The 23,258-nt window shown below is 32.0% G+C and overlaps 1 protein-coding gene across 1 annotated transcript; it reads right to left on the bottom strand.

Moving 5' to 3' along the window:
- Positions 1-797: 797 nt before the first annotated feature.
- On the bottom strand, positions 798-17,667 carry LOC114313634 (homeobox protein knotted-1-like 6). The gene is made up of 5 exons (XM_028260037.2): positions 17,041-17,667; positions 16,635-16,754; positions 16,436-16,547; positions 2,171-2,409; positions 798-1,122 (listed from the first exon to the last, which is right to left on the bottom strand). The coding sequence occupies exons 1-5, from the start codon at positions 17,356-17,358 to the stop codon at positions 943-945; spliced, it is 969 nt and encodes a 322-aa protein (XP_028115838.2). The 5' UTR covers positions 17,359-17,667; the 3' UTR covers positions 798-942.
- Between the last annotated feature and the right edge of the window lie 5,591 nt (positions 17,668-23,258).

The raw sequence follows: 23,258 nt of genomic DNA, 5'->3' as shown, positions 1-23,258 counted from the left end.
ATATTTATTTGAATCATATTACCTATATATTTTTACACATCATTTTATAATAATAATAATAAAACTAAAAAACACGTCAATTTATAAACAATACCTAAAAACAACCCAATCTTCTTGAAGCTTCCTCGGGTATGTATACCGAAAAAGGGCAATTGGTTTTCTGACAAAAAAATCAATTACAAGTCCTCACAAAATACTAAAAAATAATAAATAAATAAAATAAACAGGATTTATCATTTTTGTTTCTATTTTTGCTTAATTTTTTTTTAATAAATAAAATTAGATATCAATTCCAAAATATTCAAAACTTTTGAAAACAAAAAATCATTTCTTTTGTTTTCAGAATAAGTTTTCACCCAAAAAAAAAAAAAAAAAACATAAATTATTGGATCTTACATTAACATTCATTTACTTCGACATTCTCATAATACCGATTTGGGAAAAGAAAATCGTTGATCAACAGAGATAGTCATGCATTCAATAAGAAAAATGACATCGGTGATGTTATATGCATTAATTAATGTACTAATTAGTGTACCAATACTAATTAGTGTACCAATACTAATTATGATATTATTATTGACTCATTCATTAAATAAATTACAAATATCAAAAATCTCTTAAATTACGCCACATCATCAATTAGTATACTAATTAGTACATTAATTGATACATATATTATTATTCAAATGACATTATTTTGAATGCATTTGAATTGTAAAAGCGTCCATGGAAATGTAGAAGTCAAACCGACGAGGAGAAAAACAAAGAAATAACCACCCTAGGAACTCTGAGAATTGAGTAATTTAAAATGTAAGTCTTTCTTTTTTTTCTGGATTTTTTTTTAATTGAGAATATAAATATATCAACGTCAACAATAACATGTCAGAATATACATAAACCAAACACAATAAACAAGTTAGGAATACATTTGAGAATACATTATTCGCGCACACCATCACCAGTCATATCTGTAAAGAATCGTCCTGAAAGATTATCCATGAAGGCGAATTGCATGTCTTCTGACGGTTTCCAATGCCGCTTTCGTTGATTTATAAACCAATTGTTAATTTGCTTTTGATCGAGCCCAGTTGATTCTGCTAGCAAAATTTTATCGGCTTCCTGGATGATTATGAGAACCGGAAAAAAAAAATTTAGAAGAAAAAACGAATGATACATACAGATGTTACAAGAGGAACAATGCAATTACTGTAAATTTAATCAAAACACAAAAACCATAAAAGCACATGTTAAAAAATCATGTAGACAGCAAAAGGTAACCACCGATGAGTAGCTAATATCATTATTATCAAATTGCATATCAGTTTATTTAAGATTGTAAATCACGATTCATAAGTTTCACTTTATTAATACAATATAAAATTCTATATAAAAATACATGCATAATGAATTAAGTGAAATAAATGTCAACAAAATTAAATTATATATACATATAAAATCACAAATATCAATATATAACTAATTGATTTTGTTTGAGAGGTGAAACCCATATGATTATGTAAACAAAAAATAAAAACACAATTTATAGTATTTTCCTTCCCGTTCTTGAATTTCTTGTTCTTTCGTATTGATATTATTGTATACTTTTTCTCAGTTTTTATTTGGTCATTTGATAGGCAATGCAATGGGAGACAAATGCTGTCATAATATGACAACACTCATCACTATGATTCCAAAAAAAAATTACAATACAATATAGAGATATGCTACTTCAACTATAAATATAAAAAATATCCGTACTTCAAATTTTTAGTCTTCAATACTAGTCACGATCCACACTACTCAACATTCTTTACATTCATAGTGAAACTCTTTAATCCTTATTCACCCGTTTAGTACAGATAGATTTATAGTCAAATCTTGTAAAATTGTTATATTTGTGTGTTTGTTCTATTTTAATTTTTTCACTTCTTTTCCTTTTAAAATAATAGCATGCCCAGCTTGCCAAAAGTCAAAACATCAAAAACACAAGAATCTTGGCCTAGGTTGCCAAAAGTCAAAACATCAAAAACACAAGAATCTTGGCCCAAGTTGCCAAAAGTCAAAACATCAAAAAAAATAATAATAATAATAACATGCATATCTTTTTCCTTTTTTTCTATATATATGAATTAATAATAGACTACTACCTGGTGGAAAGCAAACTTACAGTTGGGTAAGGCCATTTATAGTGCAAATTCCACCACTGGAGTAACATTTGCCTAGCCTCTTTCGGCAGCTTTCCTTTCTTCTTCTTCTTTGAAAATTCCAGCTTCAAGCTGCTAACATGACTACCATATTTACGAAAGAGCCTATCTTTGAGTTCTTGATCTTCGCTCCACGTTTGTGCCTCTCGTGCTTCCATCTCCCCACTAAATTCCTCATCTGATGATACAGTACCACCATCATCTGGGCACAGATAAAAATTCATTATTGCCATAAGATATCCAAATTCATGTTCATAGATAATCCACACTAATCCTAAATATGTTTCTATTTTTATTTTTATAGCATTCATCGAAAAAGAAACACTAATCCCTGCATTATCCGCTATAACGAATAATAATAACACTCCATTGTCTCATTTTTGTATGAATAATTTTATGTGTTCTACCGATCTTCTATTTTTAAAACCCATTTTCTCTTTTATCTCAAAATATTTATAACTATTTGACTATGGATAAATTAGCAAACAAAGAATTTCAGTGGAGGGTTAGGGGAATATGAGCTGGGACTACTGATGGAGATGACAATAAAGAATTTCATTATATTGGCAGAGCATAATAAATGAAATACAAATTCATGTAAAGTAGTGGAGTTTATAACTAGATTAAAATAGAGGATTAACTGTTTTGAAGTACTTCACTGGGGTTGTTTTGAGGAATTAGTTAAAATTTGATTTTTTTTTATAAAAAAAATATGTATAAAAAAAATAGAGAAGTCATCTGACTTAGTAGATGTTTGACATGCACTAAAAAAATATTTTTTTTGTATATATACACTTATTTGCATCATATCAATCAGCATCTCATCTCTACTTTTCTATCAATTTTTTCTACTTTTCTACATATTTTTTTATAAAAAATTAAAAAATACACTTATTTAAAGCATTTCAACCCAAACTTAAAATCAAGAGAGTTGGGGAATGGAGAATTAAATCAAGAGTTGCTATGTCAAACGAAGAGCCTAAAAAGTAAAGGGAGTCCATCTCCAAGTGATCCCATTAATGGGGAGACTACAAAGGAAGATAATAGAAGAAAACTCAAAGCGAAACTTCATTACTTAAAGAGTGCTAGAGGGAAATTTTGAATCATTTGTTGTATATGTTGTATTTGTCATCTATAGGCTTAGTTTGTTTCTTTTGAGGGGAGTAGTTTGTTTTTGTTTATGTTTATTCTCCCTACAAAAGATGTGTATTAAACTCCATTATATATTGTTGGTGATAATTACAAATAAACACCAGAAATTACAAAAAATAAAATTTACAATGACTAATATAAGGGCTGAGGTGCGGGAAAATCGCTCTCTTTAAAGAGATTTAAGCCCTCTGCGATTAGGCAAAGCCTCACACCGGTGCAGCAGAAAAACCTTGACTTGTCCCCTCCAAGATACAACAGCCCGACTAAGTCGTATGATTCACCAATACTGCACAATTAGTTGAACTCAAAGCTTTATCAAACACATCCTTTTTATTTGCCTGATAATCTCACTCAAGACATAACAACACAACCAAAACTTCTTCACCCTTGCACCAAGATAGGACATTAGCTCAAATATATAGGAGATAAGGCTTGGAAGTGCCTTGGTGGATATGAAACAGATGAGGACTTGGATGGATAAGCATGGTGGACTTGAAAAGGATAAGTCTTGGTGGACCAAGACCAAGACTTTGGAAACTTACCTTGGAAGTCTTGGAGCGGATAAGAATTGGTGAACTTGATGAAGACTCGAAGAGACTTGGAGAGAAAGAAAAGAAAAACCAACCTATAACACATTATAATATTAAAATACCTGCTAACATTCTCCCACCTATTTTAATATTATAGGTAACAAAACTGAGATTATTAGGCAAATAAAGATATTATGCATCATGGTAGGTGTGCTCTGCATTGAACCTCCATTAGTGAAACAATAATATCTACTCCAGAACCAATAGTATGCTCAGCGTTGAACTATGACTACTTAAAGGAAATAAATAATTATTGCACACACATAATATTCCAGGTGTTCACAAAAGCTTTAAAAGCTAGCACATTACAGCCTTGTGCGATCTCAGGATTCATGAGTGTGTTTGAGAATTAGCCCAAATCTCACAGGTAGCGGCCCCACTACCACACTCACATAGGTGAATTCTGTCAAGGGTGCTCCTATAACTATGACACCCCACTCAATAAGAGCTACAGAAATTCATTAAGAGTTTTTTAATAACTCAACCTCTACAACGTTACAGGATAAATGCACTTACATCATAAGGATGGGTAAAAGATAATTTAGTGCATTTCTCACAGCCATCATATGATCGTTTTTCTCATTGAACCCAGTTACAGGATCTCTGGTCCCTGGGTTGAGTATCCTCATACATGACTCCTGCTATATTCAATGGGCTTCAACCCCATCCCCCTCGATGTATTCCAGACTCTATCTCTTACTAAGGCCTTAGTTAATGGATCTGCAAAATTATCACCAGATTTAATATAATCCACATTTATAATGTCATTATTCATATAAGATCTCACAGTACTGTGTTTTCTTCTGATAGGTCTGGATTTACCGTTATAATAACGGTTATTAACTCGACCAATTGCTGCGGTGCTATCACAATGAATCAATATAGGTGGAATCGGTTTTTCCCTACAAGAGATTTCATTTAACAAATCTCTTAACCAATTTGCTTCTTCACTAGCTGTAGCTAAAGCAATAAGCTCAGCCTCTATTGTTGAATTAGCAATAATAATTTGTTTTTTCGATTTCCAACTTATAGCACCACCTCCCAATGTAAATAAGTAACCAGTGGTTGATAATGAATCACCTGACAAGGTATTCCAATTGGCATCACTGTAACCTTCAAGTACTGCAGGATACTTATTATAAAACAAGCCATATTTTGTGGTACCAGATAAATATTTCATAATCCGCTCAATGGCTAGCCAGTGATCACTGCCAAGCTTGCTAGTAAACCTGCTAAGTACTCCAACTACATATGCAATGTCAGGTCTAGTACAGTCAGTCGCATAACGCAAGCTACCAATCATACTAGCATATTCCTTTTGATTAATTACATCCTCATCATTTTTAATAGAAAATAAACACACATGAGGATCAAAAGGAGTAAGAACATGCTTGCAGTTATAAAAATTATATTTTCTCAAAATTTTCTCAACATAATACGACTGATCAAGAAATATACCACCAAAGGTTTTGGTAATTTTCATTCCCAAAATATAATTAGCCTCACCAAGATCTTTCATATCAAAATGGCTACTAAGCATATTTTTAGTTTCCACGATGATATGCAAATTAGAGCCAAATATAAGTAGATCATCCACATAGAGGCTAATAATGACATGGTTATTCTCTTCAGATTTATAATAAATGCATTTATCACATTCATTCGTTTTATAGTCATTCTCAATTATGCAGGAATCAAATTTCTCATGCCACTGTTTAGGGGGCCTGTTTAAGCCATATAGGGATTTAACTAGCTTACACACTTTGCTTTCTTGACCGAGTTCCACAAAACCCTCAACTTGATCCATATAGATTTCTTCACTCAGGTCTCTATTTAAAAAAACTGTTTTAACATCCATTTGATGAATTTTTAGATCATAAATTGCAGCCACTGCAATTAATAATCTAATGGATGTAACTCTAGTAACCGGAAAAAATGTATCAAAAAAGTCCAGATCTGCTTATTGTTTAAAACCTTTTGCGACAAGCCTTACTTTATATTTATCAATAGTTCCATCCGGTTTAAATTTTTTTCTCAAAACCCATTTACAGCCAATAGTTTTACAACCTGGTGGTAAATCTACTAATACCAAAGTTTTATTGGATAATAATAATTACATCTCATCATTTACAGCCTCGTTGCAAAAAACAAAGTCAGGAGATGCCAGAGCTTCTTGTAAAGTTAATGGAGTTTCCTCCACATTAAAAACATGATAATTAGGGCCAAAATCTTTTTCTAATCTGGCGCTTTTACTCCTTCTTGGTTTAAACACTACAATATCTTGGTTTTGTAAAAGAGGAGTAGAGGAAAAGGTTTCAAATAAAATATTTTCTTGATAATTTTGACCCCCACCGTTTTTAGATTTAAAAGAAAATTTTTCTTCATGAAAAATTGCATTACCTGATTTAAAAATTATTTTGTTTTCAATATCAAAAAATCTATAGGCTGTACTATTTGTTGCATATCCAAGAAAAGCACAAGTGGCAGCTTTCACACCTAATTTAGGTCTTTTAGGGTCCACAAGTCTAACAAAGCTAGACAACCCCAAACCCTCAAATATCTCAAATTGGGCTTATGCCCTTTCCACAACTCAAAAGGTATAACTTTTGTTTTTTTTTTTTTTATGTGGCACTCTATTCATAACATAACATGCAATTAAGATTGCTTCTCCCCACAAATTTGAAGGAGCACTTGCTTCAATTAGCATAGCATTTGTTAAATCAGTTAAAGTTCTAGTTAAAGTTCTATTTTTCCTTTCTGTTACACCATTAGATGCAGGTGAATATGGCGGAGTAGTTTCATGGATTATTCCCAAAGACTGAGTAAACGAGATGAATCCAAAAGATTTATACTCCCGGCCTCTACCATTTCTATATCTTTTAATCTTTTTACCGAATTGATTTTCAACTTCAAGAAAGAATTCTTTAAATTTTTTAAAAGCATCACTTTTATTTTTCAACAAGTATACATAAGTGTATTTTGAAAAATTATCAATAAAAGTGATAAAATATCTATTTCCACCACGTGTTAAAATTCCTTCAAATTCACATAAATCAGTGTGAATTAATTCTAACAATTCAGTATTTCTCACCACACTTTTATGAGGCCTTTTAGTTATTTTTGCTTGACTACAAACTTCACATTTCTCAAACTTATTTGTTAGTCTGGGAATTAATCATAAACTACTCATGACTCCCACATATCGGCTATTAATATGACATAGACGAGCATGCCAAAAATTCATAAAAGACAGCATGTAAACAGAAACATGTGCTTTCTTATTCTCAACATTTAATTTAAACATTCCATCACAGGCATACCCTTTCCCCACAAATATGTTTTTTTTAGTGATTACATATTGGTCAGATTCAATAGTCTGCTTGCAACCAGCTTTGTTGAGCAAATAACTTGACATCAAATTTTTCCTCATGGACGGTGTGTATAATACATCTTTTAAAACATGCACACGTCTAGAGGTAAAATTCAGCTCAACATCCCCATACCCGAATACCTTGGTTAAACTGGAATCACCAAGCATAATAGTTCTCTCCTCATTAAAAGGAGTGAAATCTTTGAACCAATCTTTATCATAGCAGACATGCCTATTGGCACCAGAGTCTGCCCACCACCCTTCTACAGATTGAACTATAAAAATATCTGTAATCATAGCCACAAATAGTTCCTCGGTAACATTAGCCTGTGGTTGAGACTGTTGTTTCCGAAATTTGCAAGTTCGAGCAATATGCCCACTTTTGCCACACATAAAACATGTCACATTTGTCAGATCTTGTGAAGGAGGTTCTTGGTTCCATTTCTTTTGCCTCGGATAATTTTTATTTTGTAGCCTTCCAGTATTTCTCCAAATTTTCTTAACTGGTTTCAAGTGACTATTTTTATGAAATCGACCTTTAGGTAAAGTATTTCCAGAAGTTAAATTTACCTTTGCAATGGAATGCTCTTGTGTCATAAGCGCATCTTGTCCTCGTGCTTCTTCCTCCACCGAATCCGTGCGATTAGAGTCTCCAAGGACGTCTCTTTTTGCTTATGACGCATCGACTTCTGGAACTCCCTCCAAGACGATGGCAGTTTGTCAACAATACCTGCTACAACAAGATTGTCTCCAATTTTGATGCCTTCAGATCTAACTTCAGCTACTAACATCTGAAAATCTTGAACTTACTCCATCACTGATTTTCCATCTATTATCTGATAACGGAAAAAACGGCTTGCAGCATATTTTTTAGTGCCTGCCTCTTCAGTGTCATATTTGTTCTGCAAGGCTTTCCAAATTTTCTTGACAGTGGTGTAAGTAGTATCATAATAATCATAAAATTGATCTGAAAGACAATTCAAAAGATATTATCGACATTTATACTCATCTGTGTTGTATTTTTCGATTTTTTCAAGATGAGCAACATACTCTTCGTCGGTCATCTCTTCAGTGGGGACTTTGTTCGGATTTTTCTCGGTCAGGATATACGCCACCTTGAGGAGACTGAGGTAGAAAAGCACCTTGCCTTTCCATCTCTTGAAATGACCTCCCTTGATCCGGAAGGGCTTGTTGAGATCGCCGGTATTCTCGTTGGGCTTCTCTAGTACTGGCTCCATGAACTTTTGCTATTTGAATCTCCTTAAAATTGTTGGTGATAATTACAAATAAACACCGGAAATTACAAAAAAAAAAAAAAAAAACTACAATGACTAATATAAGGGCTGAGGCGCGGAAAAATCGCTCTCTTTAAGGAGATTCAAGCCCTCTGCGGTTAGGCAAAGCCTCACACCGGTGCGGCAAAAAAACCTTGACTTGTCCCCTCCAGGATACAACAGCCCGACTAAGTCGTATGGTTCACCAATACTACACAATTAGTTAAACTCAAAGCTTCATCACACACGCCCTTTTTTTTACCTGATAATCTCACTCAAGACATAACAACACAACCAAAACTTCTTCACTCTTGCACCAAGATAGGACATTAGCTTAAATATATAGGAGATAAGGCTTGGAGGTGCCTTGGTGGATATGAAACGGATGAGGACTTGGATAGATAAGCATGGTGGACTTGAAAAGGATAAGTCTTGATGGACCAAGATCAAGACTTTGGAAACTTACCTTGGAAGTCTTGGAGAGGATAAGAATTGATGGACTTGATGAAGACTCGAAGAGACTTGGAGAGAAAGAAAAGAAAAACCAACTTATAACACATTATAATATTAAAATACCTACTAACATATATCTTTCTTTTTTTATTATAATATGACTTAGAGTTGATTTGGGGTGTCCTAAAAAAATGTACTTTTTGTCTTTTTATGAAAAGATGTGCAGAAAAGTAGAGAGATGATATGATAAAAAAAAAATAAAAAGATAGATTATATAATTCATGCCAAACCAATCCTTACCTATCTAAAAAAAAAAAAAAAAAAAACCCAAGCTTAAAATTGGTTAAAAACTGGCTTCCACCATTTAGGCAAGTTTCAAAATTAACCCAAAATTTCATGCTTTATTTACACATTTACAAATGTGTGGAAGTGGAAGTATCTGAAGGAATAAATTCAATTTTCAATAAAGCATCCACGAGTATTCCCGTATAGTCGTTTCTCAGTCAGCGAGTGTGTCTGATGCCATCAAATCAAATGGCAGATGATCAGAGAGAGATTCTCCTTAACGCACGCACCCATATACTAGCAAGTCTAAAATTGGCGTAGTCAAACGATTAAGCCTTTCCTTTGCGATGATTTTTTTTAGTTTGATTTTTTAATTTTTTAATTTTTTTAATTTAATTAAAAAAAAATTATGATCGAAATGATGATTGAATTTTATTTTTTTATAATTAATTTGATAATTATAAGAAAAAAATAAAATAATTATAATTTATATATAATATTTTATTTTATTAATTAAAATAATTTTATCTTTATTAACTAATTTAACTTTCAACCCACGTTCAAACTCCGCAAGCAATAACACACAAAGATAAAACGTACCCAATCTCAAGAATAAGGCCTTGCTTGGAATGATTTAAAAAAATTAAAAAATTATTATCTTATTTAAATTATATCATTTTATTTAAATCACATCACCTCTCTAACATATCATTTCAAACCCAATTCATACCCAACCCATATTTTATAAAAAATTAAAAAATACACTTATTTAAATCATTCCAAACCACTCCTAATTTTAAATCCCTACCGCTATGCTAATTCATGACTTAACACTGCATATGTCTCTGTCATGTTGCACCACTTAAGTGTTATCTCGAGTGCTTTAGCTATTAAGGTCTGGTTGCAAAAATCACCCCTATATATTTAGACTTCTAATCTTATAACAACAATTATATATTAAATTTAAATTTATCATATAATACATTATTATTGTATTAATAACATAATAACAGACATTAATAATAAAATTTATTCAATCAATATAATAATGATAAATAAAATAATAAATTATATATGAACATGATACCGGATGGCCATGTTGGGCCATATATAATAATGTCATATACACAAATGCATATATTAATTAATATACTAACAGATAATATGATATAATTTTAGAAATTTTAAATATTTATAATTAGTATAATGGATGAGATGATAATTTTAAAATAATAATATCATAACATATATTAGTATATCAATTGATACATATAACAATACCGGATAATATATGTTCATACTCACATTTATTTTATTTTATTTTTTGATAAATTTTTCATGCTCACATTTATTGTGAAATGTTTTGAGAAGTTGATAAAAAGCTTATTTTTTGTCTTTTTGTGAGTAAGTTATGTGAGAGGTGATGTGACTCAAAATGCATAAAAAGCTGAAAATTAACTTTTTACCAACTTTCTAAAAGACTCCTGTGAATCAATAATAAAATTCCTTGGGTCACATGTCATTCTCCCAAGACAAATCATGAAAGTAAATAAAACAGCAATGTTAAGTATCATGAAAAACATTTTATGAAAATAATTATGAAAACTTTGTGACCCTTGAATTACACTTAGAATAATGCACCATACAATAATCAAGATAATTTAAAAATCATAAGTCTTTCATAATCATTTTCATGAAAAAAAAATTATGATCCCTAACTTTTCTCTAAATAAAAATTCTCACCATTAATATTTTCGCAAACCATGTGATTCTTTAGTTGGAGTGAAATAAATATTGGATAAAATTAAATTTAAAAATTGACTATTAAATAATAAATAAAAGATAATCCGAAAGAAGTGATAATCCCACGAGCCATTCCTCTCTAATAATCCCTTCAAACAAACGCACTGCTAAGAAGACATGCCTAAGCATACCCCAAATCAAAATGGGTAGGGTGAAGAAAGTTTCGAGCAATTTGATTTAGAGTATCTCCAACCCATCCTTCAAAACTTCAAATATGAAGAATTTTTCCTAATTTTAAACTCTAACCCATCCTTCATTTCTTCCTCCCAAATGAAGGAAGATAGATTGATCCTTTAAATATGAAGGGAGGATGAATAAAATGAAGGAGACTCTAAAATATTATTCACTCTATATTTCTTATTATATTCGGAATAACTTTTAAAGTGTAAATTTAATTTTTAAAAAATTGACATCAATAAAAAGTATGAAATTATACTTTTAAAATGAATATAATATTAAATATATTTTACAAAAATTTTAAAATTAAATATTTATTAATAAACAAAAATTACTTTTTAATTAGAGTTTGAATGAAGGAAATAAAGATTTATGGTTAGAGTTTAAATGAATAGCAACCTCTTCTATATTTATTTTTTGAATAAAAAAATATTATCTTTGAAGGTGCTCTTATGGGGGCACTGCAGCCCAAAACCCTCACTTAGAAGATAGACACGTGTTAAATAGAGGCACAAAAACCCATGGACAATGGACAACTTAAAAAAAACAAAAAACTAAATACGAATTTTTTTTTATTTTTTTAAAGTGTTTTTGGACCCATACTTGCTTTATTAATTGTCATGTTAGACCTTATTATTTAGATTAAGAATAGTGTTATATAATTACAAAATTAATATAGAATAAAAGATAAATTCAAATTTTATTACTTTAAAACGAGGATAGTGACACACAAATATAATTTTCAGGGATAAGTTTATATCCACCATCATTCCCATAGTTACGCAATGTGATTCGACCACGATCATATTGATATATCATTCAGAATAAATTTTTGTATACTTTTTTTTTTTCTACAAATCATTTTATTTAAAATAAAAAGTCAATCAAAATGACTAGTATTTGCATTAATGCCACTGTCACATTATTCTTATTATAAATTTTACACAATTTCTACAAGCATTTATATTTTTCTTAACCTAATATAAATGTAAGCATTGTTTTATCAATTGATTTTTTTAATAATTTTTAAAATTTAAAAAAATAATAATGTAAAAAATAACAATTTTTTTAATAATTTTTTTACTCTTTAATTAAAAAGTGACTTCTCAAAATAGACCTAAAAAACACTGAATAATTTGGGTGAGAAAATGACAAGCACTAAACAGAGAAGCAGAAGAGTGTGCGCTTAGAGAGAGAGAGAGAGAGAGAGAGAGATGAATTGAAGGCATGAAAAGCTGCTTTGGACAGGCAGCGAAAACCGCGGGAGTCCATGTGAACTCCGACCACCCGCTCGACCCGGGCTTTCCAAAAAAGGTTTCAGGACCCCACTTTTATCCCCCCAAACCCACCCATAATGTTCTTCATACATTTCTCCCTCCCTCTCTCTCTCTCCTACTCTGGTTTCTCTCTCCCTGATTCAAAACCATCACATAGCCACTCGATTTTGATCACAAACAAAGCATTACACGTTGTCAGTACCCCAAAAACCCTTGTCTAACTAACATACCCTACATACAAAGTTTCTCTTTTCTTTTTTTCATGGTAGGTAGGTAGGCAGGTGATAGAATTCATTGAACAAAATCTATGAAAGTGTGGCCAAACTTTCTCATAACACAGATTAGTTATTGCCCCAAGTAGAAGACAAACAAAGATGAGTTTACATTAGGTTTGCTACTAGAAAATGTAGAGACAAGGCATGAAGTTCCATTATGCATGAAATGTAAGACAAAATATTGTAGATATCAAGGCTTGCTTCTCATACAGATCATTTACATAAATGCTCCCAAGACATAACAATTTCACTAATCCTCCTAACAATGCATGCAGTAGATAAAATCATTGTAGACGTAAATGTACAATAAAATCTCATTGAGGCTGATCTAAAACTATATATCCCATAGAGTCTGATCTAGAAGCAAAGGACAAAATGGGCATTCTGAATAGGGCAATGCTTTACAAACGTAGTTTATATTTAAAAAGTCAAACAGAATTATGTGTCTCACTAAAACTCATCACCATAGTTTATAATTGCAAATTAGCCAATCACATCTCTTTGTATGAGCTTGTTTTTTTTTTTTTTAAATATATTTTGAACATTTTTTTTATCAGTAAAAAAAATAGAGAGCAACAAGACTCGTAACAGATACATTTTTTAATGTAGAGAGCAACAAGACTCAACAAATACATTTTTTAACATATTTTTAACATCAACATACCACGAAGTAGAGAAAAAGCTAACTGAGAAGAGTATTCAATTAAACATGTAAGCAACTTAACATGATCCAAGCACGTGAATTTATGCTAATATTATGTTTATGTGGACATATGCATCTGTGACCGAAAGAATCTAAGTTCTGGGAAAAAGAGATTAGAAAGAACTAGCATAATCATAAAAGAAAGCAAAGGGAACAGACAAGGGCAAAACTACAGATGATAGTAAGATCAAAGAAAAGTTAACCTGTACTTCCAAGCAAAAAAACAACAATAGTTGCCAGCCATAACCAAACCTGATAACTATGATCAATAAACTTTTCGATTAATAAATTATTTTATTCAGCAACTTTGAACATCTAAGGCTACTAAACCAATGGAGACAACAACAGCTTTTCCATTCAATAGAGATGCTTAAGATGACTCAGCTTTATAGTGAATTTGTAGATATGTAGATTGAAAAGGAATAAAGTGAACAAAGTAACAGAATTAACAAGTGCAAATTGTTGAACAATGTAGACAATGACAGCCTATCAGAATTCAGCAAAAGTAGACATTGATGAATGTCAATTAAGCAAAATAGCAGCAGATGCGAGATCAGTGGTGAGATACAGATAAGAAAATGCTATACAAATTAACAAATTTTACAAAAATAAAAATAAAATTACAGCTGAGGCTTTATTAGGCAAGGAGACCTGAGGATAAAATTCAACCGTATTTTCCAGTTGAGGCTCATTTTTATTTGGAAAAGATTTTGTTTAGGGAACTTGTTATTAAATTTAAAATAATTGTACATTCTTTATGAAATTACATAAACATCTTTCAAAATAATTTTTCTTTGAGAGAAGGCACTGCTTTAAATGCAGACCAGTCAGTCAGCCCTCAGACATTTCCCAATGTCTGTTTTAAATTCCCATGCATACATATACATGCTCTATTGGAACTTGAAGCTCTTCAAAGTAATTAGGCATCATTACAAACCATTAGTGTCCATTGCCATTGCATTTAAACAATTAGTCAGGCACACGTTCACTTTATACAATATGATATCAAGCCAATGCCATGTTCGCTCTATATAGCATTTAATTTCATGTTAGTTTTTAAATCAAATTCATCTAAACTGGAATGCTAGATGACATTGCAAGACAATAGGCAAGTCCTCTAAGTGAAGTCAGAATTCAAGAAAGCATTAACTAACACTTGTTTTTGGCAACCCAATTTAGTTTTCCCTATTTCTCTCATTATGTGATGATGGAAAAAATAATGAGACTAACCATGTCACTTCGGCAGCCAGATAGAAGGTGAAGCTATCTGGTAAAATACTCCTAACGATATATATTGTACCCCTTATAATCTAAAACTCAAAACTTAGATGGATAGAGAGGCATCTAGAATTTCGAATGCCAGTTCGAAAATATTGTAGTACCGATCTAACAAATAGTTCATTCAATCAAAACACACGACAGAGGGTGTTAAGATGGTGATCCTGGCAAAGATCAAAGAAGAATTTCTATATCCACAGCCTTTTTCATACTCTCCCCAGCGTGTTGATCAAATTTTCTCAACGCATAATCAGCTGGAATGTTCAAGGACGTACACTCTGAGAAGCTTTAACTAGGTTTCTGTATTAGCAGGGGTTTTATGGGAAAATAATTCACAAATTTGAGAAGTTAAAAAAATGGAGTTTGAGAAGTCAAAAATATGGTGCCAATACCATCACTCAAAAAATATAAATAAATAAAAACCACTTCCTTGAAAGTACAATTTCACGTCATCTGAACTCTCTGAAATGTCAAAATCAGAATCACTTTCAAGTATCAATTTTCTCTACACACAGGAAAGAAAATGAAAATAAAGGAAACAAACACAACAAAAAAGAGGAGGGAAACAACATAAAAAAGAAAAGAAAAGAAAAGAAATAAACGTTTAGAACGGTTGAAAGGTCCATGACTGCAGCCCCCTTTACTTTTTAAGGTTCTACAGGTTCTTGAACAAATAAGGAAGAGGGATTAAATATATACATACACCATCAAAATACACAATATTTGCAGATTTACAAACTCAAGCCAAAGACAATGTTAGTGAGGAACCAGTCACTTATAATCAAAGATCGCTTAACCATTAAGTCACTTAACTTATCTCTAAGTAGCTAAAAGTATACCGATAAAAAAAACATCAAAAATTCTTATTTTCAAGAGTTGAATTTTTTAGAAATTTTATAAGATAAGGGCCCATTTTGATGGTAAGTTTTAGGGTGTCAAAAAAATTGTGGTGCTAAAAATATAACATAAATAATAAAGTTAACCCTCACTATAATAAGTTGAACTTTTATATGAATTGATGATCAACAATTCAATACGATATCAAAGTAAGCAATAAATGGTGCTCAAATCTCACCAACCACATTTAAAGGGTCGTGTTGATAATATAATAAAATTGTTCTTCTCACTAACAACTTAAGCTATGAGTTAATGGTCAACAATGCTATCTACAAAGGTCCCTTTCATTTCTAGGGTTTTTGCAGTTGCTTGCTCTCAATATGTTTTATTTTATTATTATCGCCACAACTCTTTTCATTTTCCCTTCTTGATCTAGTTCTGATTATTCTTACTGTAGTTGATGTTTACAATAAGTGGTTTCTTTTCAGAAACAGAAAAGAGACACGACCATACACTGCTATGCTAGGACTAGAGAGCGATGATTATTTTTCTTATGCTAACGTGAGCCACAATTTATGCTATCGTGCACCATGATCCATATACAAAGATTTCCTGGATCCATTACCATGCAGTTTTGCAGAGGACATATAATGATCTTCAGAATGTAAAAATTAGAAATTTTTTTTTGATTCTACAACGGCATAATTCATATGATCAGAGAGAGAGAGAGAGAGAGAGAGAGAGATTAACGGACCTGTGCAAAGATTGCTCAGTTGCGTTTCAATCTTGTTCAAAAAAGTAGTTGCTTCATCAAAAGGCCTTGAGAGATCGGACTTGTACTTCACCAATATATCACAGAAGGTTTCCTGAGAAAGATCGAAGAGAGTCAGAAAAAAAACATACGAATTCAAAGGAATTCATATAAGTAGACACACACACACACACACACAGACCATGAACTCGTCGAGCTCAGGATCAGCCGCTAAGCACGTGGAAACTGAATTTCGCTGAGAAAAGTCGTTTTGTAGCCGGATTTCGTCTAACAGCCACGCTATCTCCGGAGGAGCTCCGACCTGAGAAAAAAGAATCCAATAAACATCTACAGTATTTAAACAGCTAAATTTTCTTGGGAAAAGTGACTTAAATAGAAACTCTTATAACAATTTCCCGGAAAATCAAAATATTGACAGGCAACTCAAAATTTTCAAAAACAAAACCTTAGTTTTCATCAGAATTCAAAGCATAAATCACCACAAAAAAAAATAAAAATCACGAGTAACACTTCAATCACTACACAATACTAAAAGCACTTAAAAGTTTCAAAGCGATCGATTAAAGGACTTTGAATTTCAAAGCAACCTTCTGGCAATCGATGTAAGCTTGGAGTAACTTGGGATAACAAGGATGAGAAGCGATTTTGGCCTTAATCATCGCGCTCGACATATCATCATGGCTTCGTCCGAATCCAGGCGTGATCGAGGCGGTTTCAGATATCGCTGAGGCCACCGAGATCAACTCGTCCGATCCGAACATCATCGGAATCATCCGGTGGTGATCGGCGCCGGAGGAGAGGAAAGGCTGATACTCCGCCGGTATGATCAACAGATTCTCCGGCGACATTAAGGCCTTGTCCGCGAAGTCATTCGTCGTCGGATTGAGACCGTACATTTCGTCCATGATGACAGTATCTTCTTCTACAAAGATCCAACAGAATTACGGGAAATTCTCCGACTCAAACAACTGCAATCTGTGTTAGTTGTATTACAGTTACAAATATATACATATATATATATATATATATATCGAGAGAGAGAGAGAGAGATTAGGTTGGAACTGAAGTGGAGTAAGGAGAGACAGAAGAGCAGCAGTAGGAATTGGAGTGGAAATGCGAGATTGTTTTCAGCGCACAAATAAGGAGATGCTGAAGGCACCCCTCCTTCTTCCCTTACTAGTTGTGTTCTTCACATTCGGGTAAGTTCTCCTCCATATTTTATCTTTTCATATTTATTTATATTTTTATTATGAGCTCAATTTGAATTTATTTTGATAATTTAAATTATTTATTTTATAAATTTTACAATAAAAGTTATTTATACAAAAAAAAATTAATTTATTAAACAATTATAAATATAAAAATAAATCAAGTTTTATTTTATAAAATGAATTAATTAAGTTTATGATTTATAAATGTTCGATAAAATTAATTTTTTTACATGAATGACCTTTATTATGGGACTTACAAATAAATCGTTCGAATTAATTATATGAATTCGAATTTAGACTTACAAAAGAAGTATGAATGCACATGGAGAGATACATGGAGAGATACAAGCATTGTTTTGAGAAGTTGGTAAAAAGTTGATTTTTGGCTTTTTACCAAGCTTTTTGGCTTTTTTAGAAGTGATTTGGGAAGTTGGTAAAAAGTTAGCTTTTTGTTTTTTAGTTTAATATTTATTTATGGTGTCAAATCAAATTAAAATGACCAAAATACCCTTACCCAACATAAGAGAGTTATTTTTTTATTTATTTTTCATAAGCCCTAATTTGTAATTTTAGGGCTGCGTTTTTAGCACTTGCCAAATGACTTTTTTGGCATTTTTGGAAGCCACGTTTTTGGACATTTTGTCAAAAAACGTGGCTTTTTACCATATTCCCAAAATGACACTAATTATGTGATGTTTTTAAGCAACTAAAAGTATTTACAAATAAAATTTTCCAATTTATATATGGATTTTTGATTTGTTATACTTGGAACCCATCTTTTCTTAGCATACCATTGTGGATATGAAAGTATGGATATATATCATTGCTTTATATCATTGCTATAGATATATGTCAATGTAGAAATGATATGGTTGGAATTATGAATTGGCTAAAAGTGAAAAGATCACAAAAATTATTATGTCATTTTATATTAAAAATTTTGTATACAAAATATGTTTGTATTATTAGATAAAAAATTATATTCGTAAATTTATACAAAAATACTTAACAAGAATAGCATGTCAATGTTATTATTATAAGTAAATGTATCTTTAATGCTGTTCTGTTTTGAAGTGAATGGTTTATAATGAGATATATTATTATGTGTGAAAATTATGTATAAATTTTTTATTTTTGTATCATTACTCTAAAATTTTTTGAATCTCCGACACAAGCAAAGAACAAAACTTGAAATAAATAAATAACTTTTCACTAATTTTAAAACACTTTTAATTGATATTAATTTTTTTTACTATTTTCAAAACACATTTTATATAATTTTGCATTTGTTGCATTTGCAACATTTTTTTTCTCTATTGTCAAAAGAAAATGTTTTATTACCAAAAAATTTATACATAAAACTCAACAGAAAAATTATATTGAATTGCTACCATTTTCGAAACACATTTTATACAAATTTTAATATTTACTAGTTGAATTGTATGCAGATAAGATGATAAGAGTTAATCCCCCTTCAAGAAATTGACACTCCAATTAAAAAGAGTTTGTAACAAAACTCAATGATAATTTGACATGTCATGTGGTGATTGGATTGTGTGTTTAGTATTGAATAATTCTAGGTAGTTATCCTTAACTTCTTCGAAATTATCCTGAAAGTGTAGAGTTCATGTATAAAATAAATATCGATTATAAGATGATAATTTTAAATAATTTATAAATAGTCAAGTCTAACTTTATAATATTATTGTTCAATATAATATTGTGTATGAAAAAGTGAATAAATCTACTAATATAGAAATCAATTACAATATGTATGTCAATCAATTATTGGGATGGTTTTAAATTTCAATGAGATTGGTGTGATGTCTCAAAAAGACTATTAGAAATATGCACATTAATTATTTGTTTTTAGAAAATACCCTTGTTATATGTATCTTGAACTTTCATATATGTAGTTGTCAATATAAGGAGGAGATGTTTCTAATGAATGTGGTGCAATTGTCTAAGCCAAAAATTTGACTAAAAATAGTATTAAAAGATAAAATAGACTAAAATAATTAATAAGACAAAATGTCACATCAAACTTATAATCATTTCATTTTTTCTCTCACAAATATCACACCTAACTACAAAAAAATTCAATTTTCTTCCCAAACACAAAAAATTTACCCTCCTAAAATAGCCAAAAACTAGCATAGCCTACTAAAATAACAACTTTCCAAACACCTACTATATGTAATATTATTATTATGTTTAGAATTTTGCATCAACTAATTCTTTGAGTACTTAATATCTCATTATGGCTTGGTTTGGGAAGTGGATTGGTTTTTTGACTTTTTAATTTTTTTAGTTATTTTAGTCTGGGATTAAAAAGTCTGGTTTGAGAAGAGTTTTTGACTTTTTTGACTTTTTTGTGAGAAAAAAGAATGTAATGATTATGAGTTGAATGTGATATTTTGTCTTGTTAAAATTAAAAAGCCTATTTTATTTTTTATGGTTATTTTAACCCCAAACCCACTTCCCGAACAATGCCTTTATATATATACACTAATCAAAGAGAGTGATAAATGAAATTTAATTATTTGTCCTTACAGATTCGAGTCCATGACTTTCTTATATTTCTTATTTGTGGAGAAATAATTACGTGCCTAGTAAAGAAGAACAATAAGAAAAATGCTAATCATAGTAAAGAAGAACAATACGAAAAATGCTAATCATGTTCTTTTAAAAAAAAAGAAAAATGCTAGTCTAGTGCTTGTTTACTGGCTTCGGCTTTAAGCAGCCAAAAGAGAATGAAATTGGACTATGTGGCAGAGTCTAATTGGATGACTTCAGTTGACAAAGATCTACAATAAGTCAAAAGGGTCAAGATTATTGATACGCTGATTATTCTAGTCTAAAATAAATTCATCAAATTAAAATACCTTCGCATTACTATTTATACAAAATTTGTTTAGTCTAATACACAATTCGAAGTCGTTTGGTATTGGTTAATATAGTTAATTTTTTTAGTCTGAGACTTTTTTAGCCTCTTTTGATTTTTATTTTGGGACTTTTTTTGACTTTTGTGAGAGAAAAAATATAATGATTATAGATAAAAAGTGATATTTTGTCTTATTGACTTACATAGTTTATTTTGTCTTTTTGTACTTGTTTAGTCTCAAATTGTTAGGCAAAGGAGCACTCAATGTAGTTTTATGCCATAGTTTTATTAGTTGTGGCATTTGTTGTACATACAAAAAATAAATAAAAAGAGAAAAAAAATAGAAATTGTTAATAAATTGGACAGTCCTAAAATAATTGCATTATAGGTAGGATTTTTTTTTGGTGGAAGCGTGACACACAAAAAACAGTTACACTATCATAAAAATAAGATCACTCTGCAGCATGCCAGCATGTCTTGCATGCGGCCTGGGCAACATAGAATGCCCGCAGCCTAGCCAGCATGGTTGCCTGGCTTGCGTGCGGCCTTAGCAGCATGTCAGGCCCGTAGCCTTGGCAACATAGCAGCCTAGCTTGCGAGCGGCCTAGGTAGCGTGGCATTCCCATGTCCTAGCCAGCATGGCAGTTTGGCCTGCGCAGGTGGGTTCCACAGGGGACAAGGTTGAAGAGCTTGACGCACTTGAGTAGGTCTTACATCGGGACATGTGGCCTTTTAGGGGGGGTTGATTGTGGTGACCCTAATTTAAGAGCCAAGACAATTGAGGCTTAGAGCCAAGATGGGTGAGGTGTGGAGAGTTGTCGTTCTGCTATGTTACCACCGGCTACCGGAGACTGTTTAGCATTAATTTTTGCTCCTTCTCGAGATAGAATTGGTTTGTCACTATCTTTTTCCCATTCTGCAAGAAAGGATACTGTGTTCTGTGACTACTGTAAGCTGCAGCATTCTCGTGTGTCCAACTGAAATGCAATTTTTCTTTTACAAAAATATATTGGTTTTTGTTTGGCATTTGTTAACGTCAAATTAACCGTCCTTAATCTTGATGGTTTTTTAATGATTTATGATTTATTGTAATTTGACCTCGAATCCTAAAGTGATTTTTAGTTTTTTTTTTTAAGTCATCTGATTTTTAAAATATTTTTATCAAATTTGAAGTAAAGCTTTTGTATTTTACTCAAAATTATAACCATTTTCCAGTTAAGTGGAGTGTACTCAATTATATAAAGAATCTTGTAATTAGTATTAAGGTATATTTTTATATGCAACTGAGAATGACCCACAAAACGAAATTGTATAGCCAATTTTGGAGAAAGAATATTTTTTTCTTGAGACAAAAATGGAAAGTGAAATCAACTTGGAGGGTGTGTTGATTATAATATAATTGTTATCTTATTAATTTAGTTGAGCAACAACATTCCTCTCCCATTATCTTTTGACCCAACCCAATTAAGATATGCTTAAATAATGAGATGGATAATATCAGGCTTCGTTTGGGATGTGAGTTGATTTTTTAATTTTTTAGTTATTTTAGTTTGTGACTAAAAAGTCTCGTTTAGAATAGACTTTTTGACTTTGATGACTTTAGAAAATAAAATAAAATAATTATGATTTAGATGTAAAATTTTATCTTATTGACTTTTTAACTTATTTTGCATTTTGTAACTATTTTAATAAAAAAAAAACCCTAAAAACTCGTATGCCAAACTAGCTCTATTAAATAAGGTATAAATGTGTTTTGTGTTGTTTGTTTTGAAAAGTCAAATCAGAGCACTGCTATGAGCACTTACCTTTTTCCTTTGGACCCCCATTTCTGCCATTTTTTTTTATTTTCAATTTTATCCCAACATAAAATTTCACTTTTACCCTCATCCCTCATCTTCTAATCCTAATTTTTCAAACCCTAACCCTAACCCTAACCCTAATCCCTCTCAACTCCAGCTACCACCTCCACCGGCTAGCCCCTCATCGCCAGTCACCACCTCCGTCTCCCTTTTCTTATTCTTTTGAAATTGCGATCTCCACTGCAATCGCGATCTCCACCCCTACCAATCGCGAACCCCACCGCCATTGCAATCTCTCTCTCTCTCTCTCTCTCTCTCTCTCTCTCTCTCTGCGCTTGGTTGGGTAGATAGGGTTTGGAGGCGTGATGGTGACAGGGACGATGATCTGTGACCTCAAACCCTAGCTACCTCTATTGTCGTCGCGATCTGAGATCTCAACCCTAGCTGCCATCGCGATTTGTGACCTTAAACCCTAGCTGTCGTCTCGATCTATGGCCTCAAACCCTAGTCGCCTTCGTTGCCGTCGCGATTTGAGTTAGGATGAGCAGCGACCGACGATAATGGCAAGGCAATAGTGGCGAGAGAGAGTGAGAGAGGGCTCGTGACGATGGCTCACGGTGATGGCTCTAGATTGAGGTTGTCTGAAGCTGCTAGGAGTGGTCGACTGTGGGGGTCATGATGAAGTTGACCAAAAAGTGGCTTTGGTTTGGAGTTAACCGGAGAGTGGCGCCAACAGTGGAAGTTGTGGCTGGAGCTAGCAATGGTTGGATTGGGAATGTGGGTTAGAGTGAGGGTATAGTTGGAATTAAGGTGGGGGTTCAAAATGAAAATAGAAGGGCCTCATTTAGCTGGTTGGGGGTTCAAAGAAGTGGGGGAGTCCAAAGAAGAAAAGAATGTGCTAATAGTAGCCC

The sequence above is a fragment of the Camellia sinensis genome, chromosome 5 (assembly GCF_055761805.1).
Source record: "Camellia sinensis isolate YWXY chromosome 5, ASM5576180v1, whole genome shotgun sequence".
Taxonomy (NCBI): Eukaryota; Viridiplantae; Streptophyta; class Magnoliopsida; order Ericales; family Theaceae; genus Camellia; species Camellia sinensis.
The sequence above is the reverse complement of the archived record's forward strand: the minus strand, read 5'-3'. Positions and strand labels throughout refer to the sequence as shown.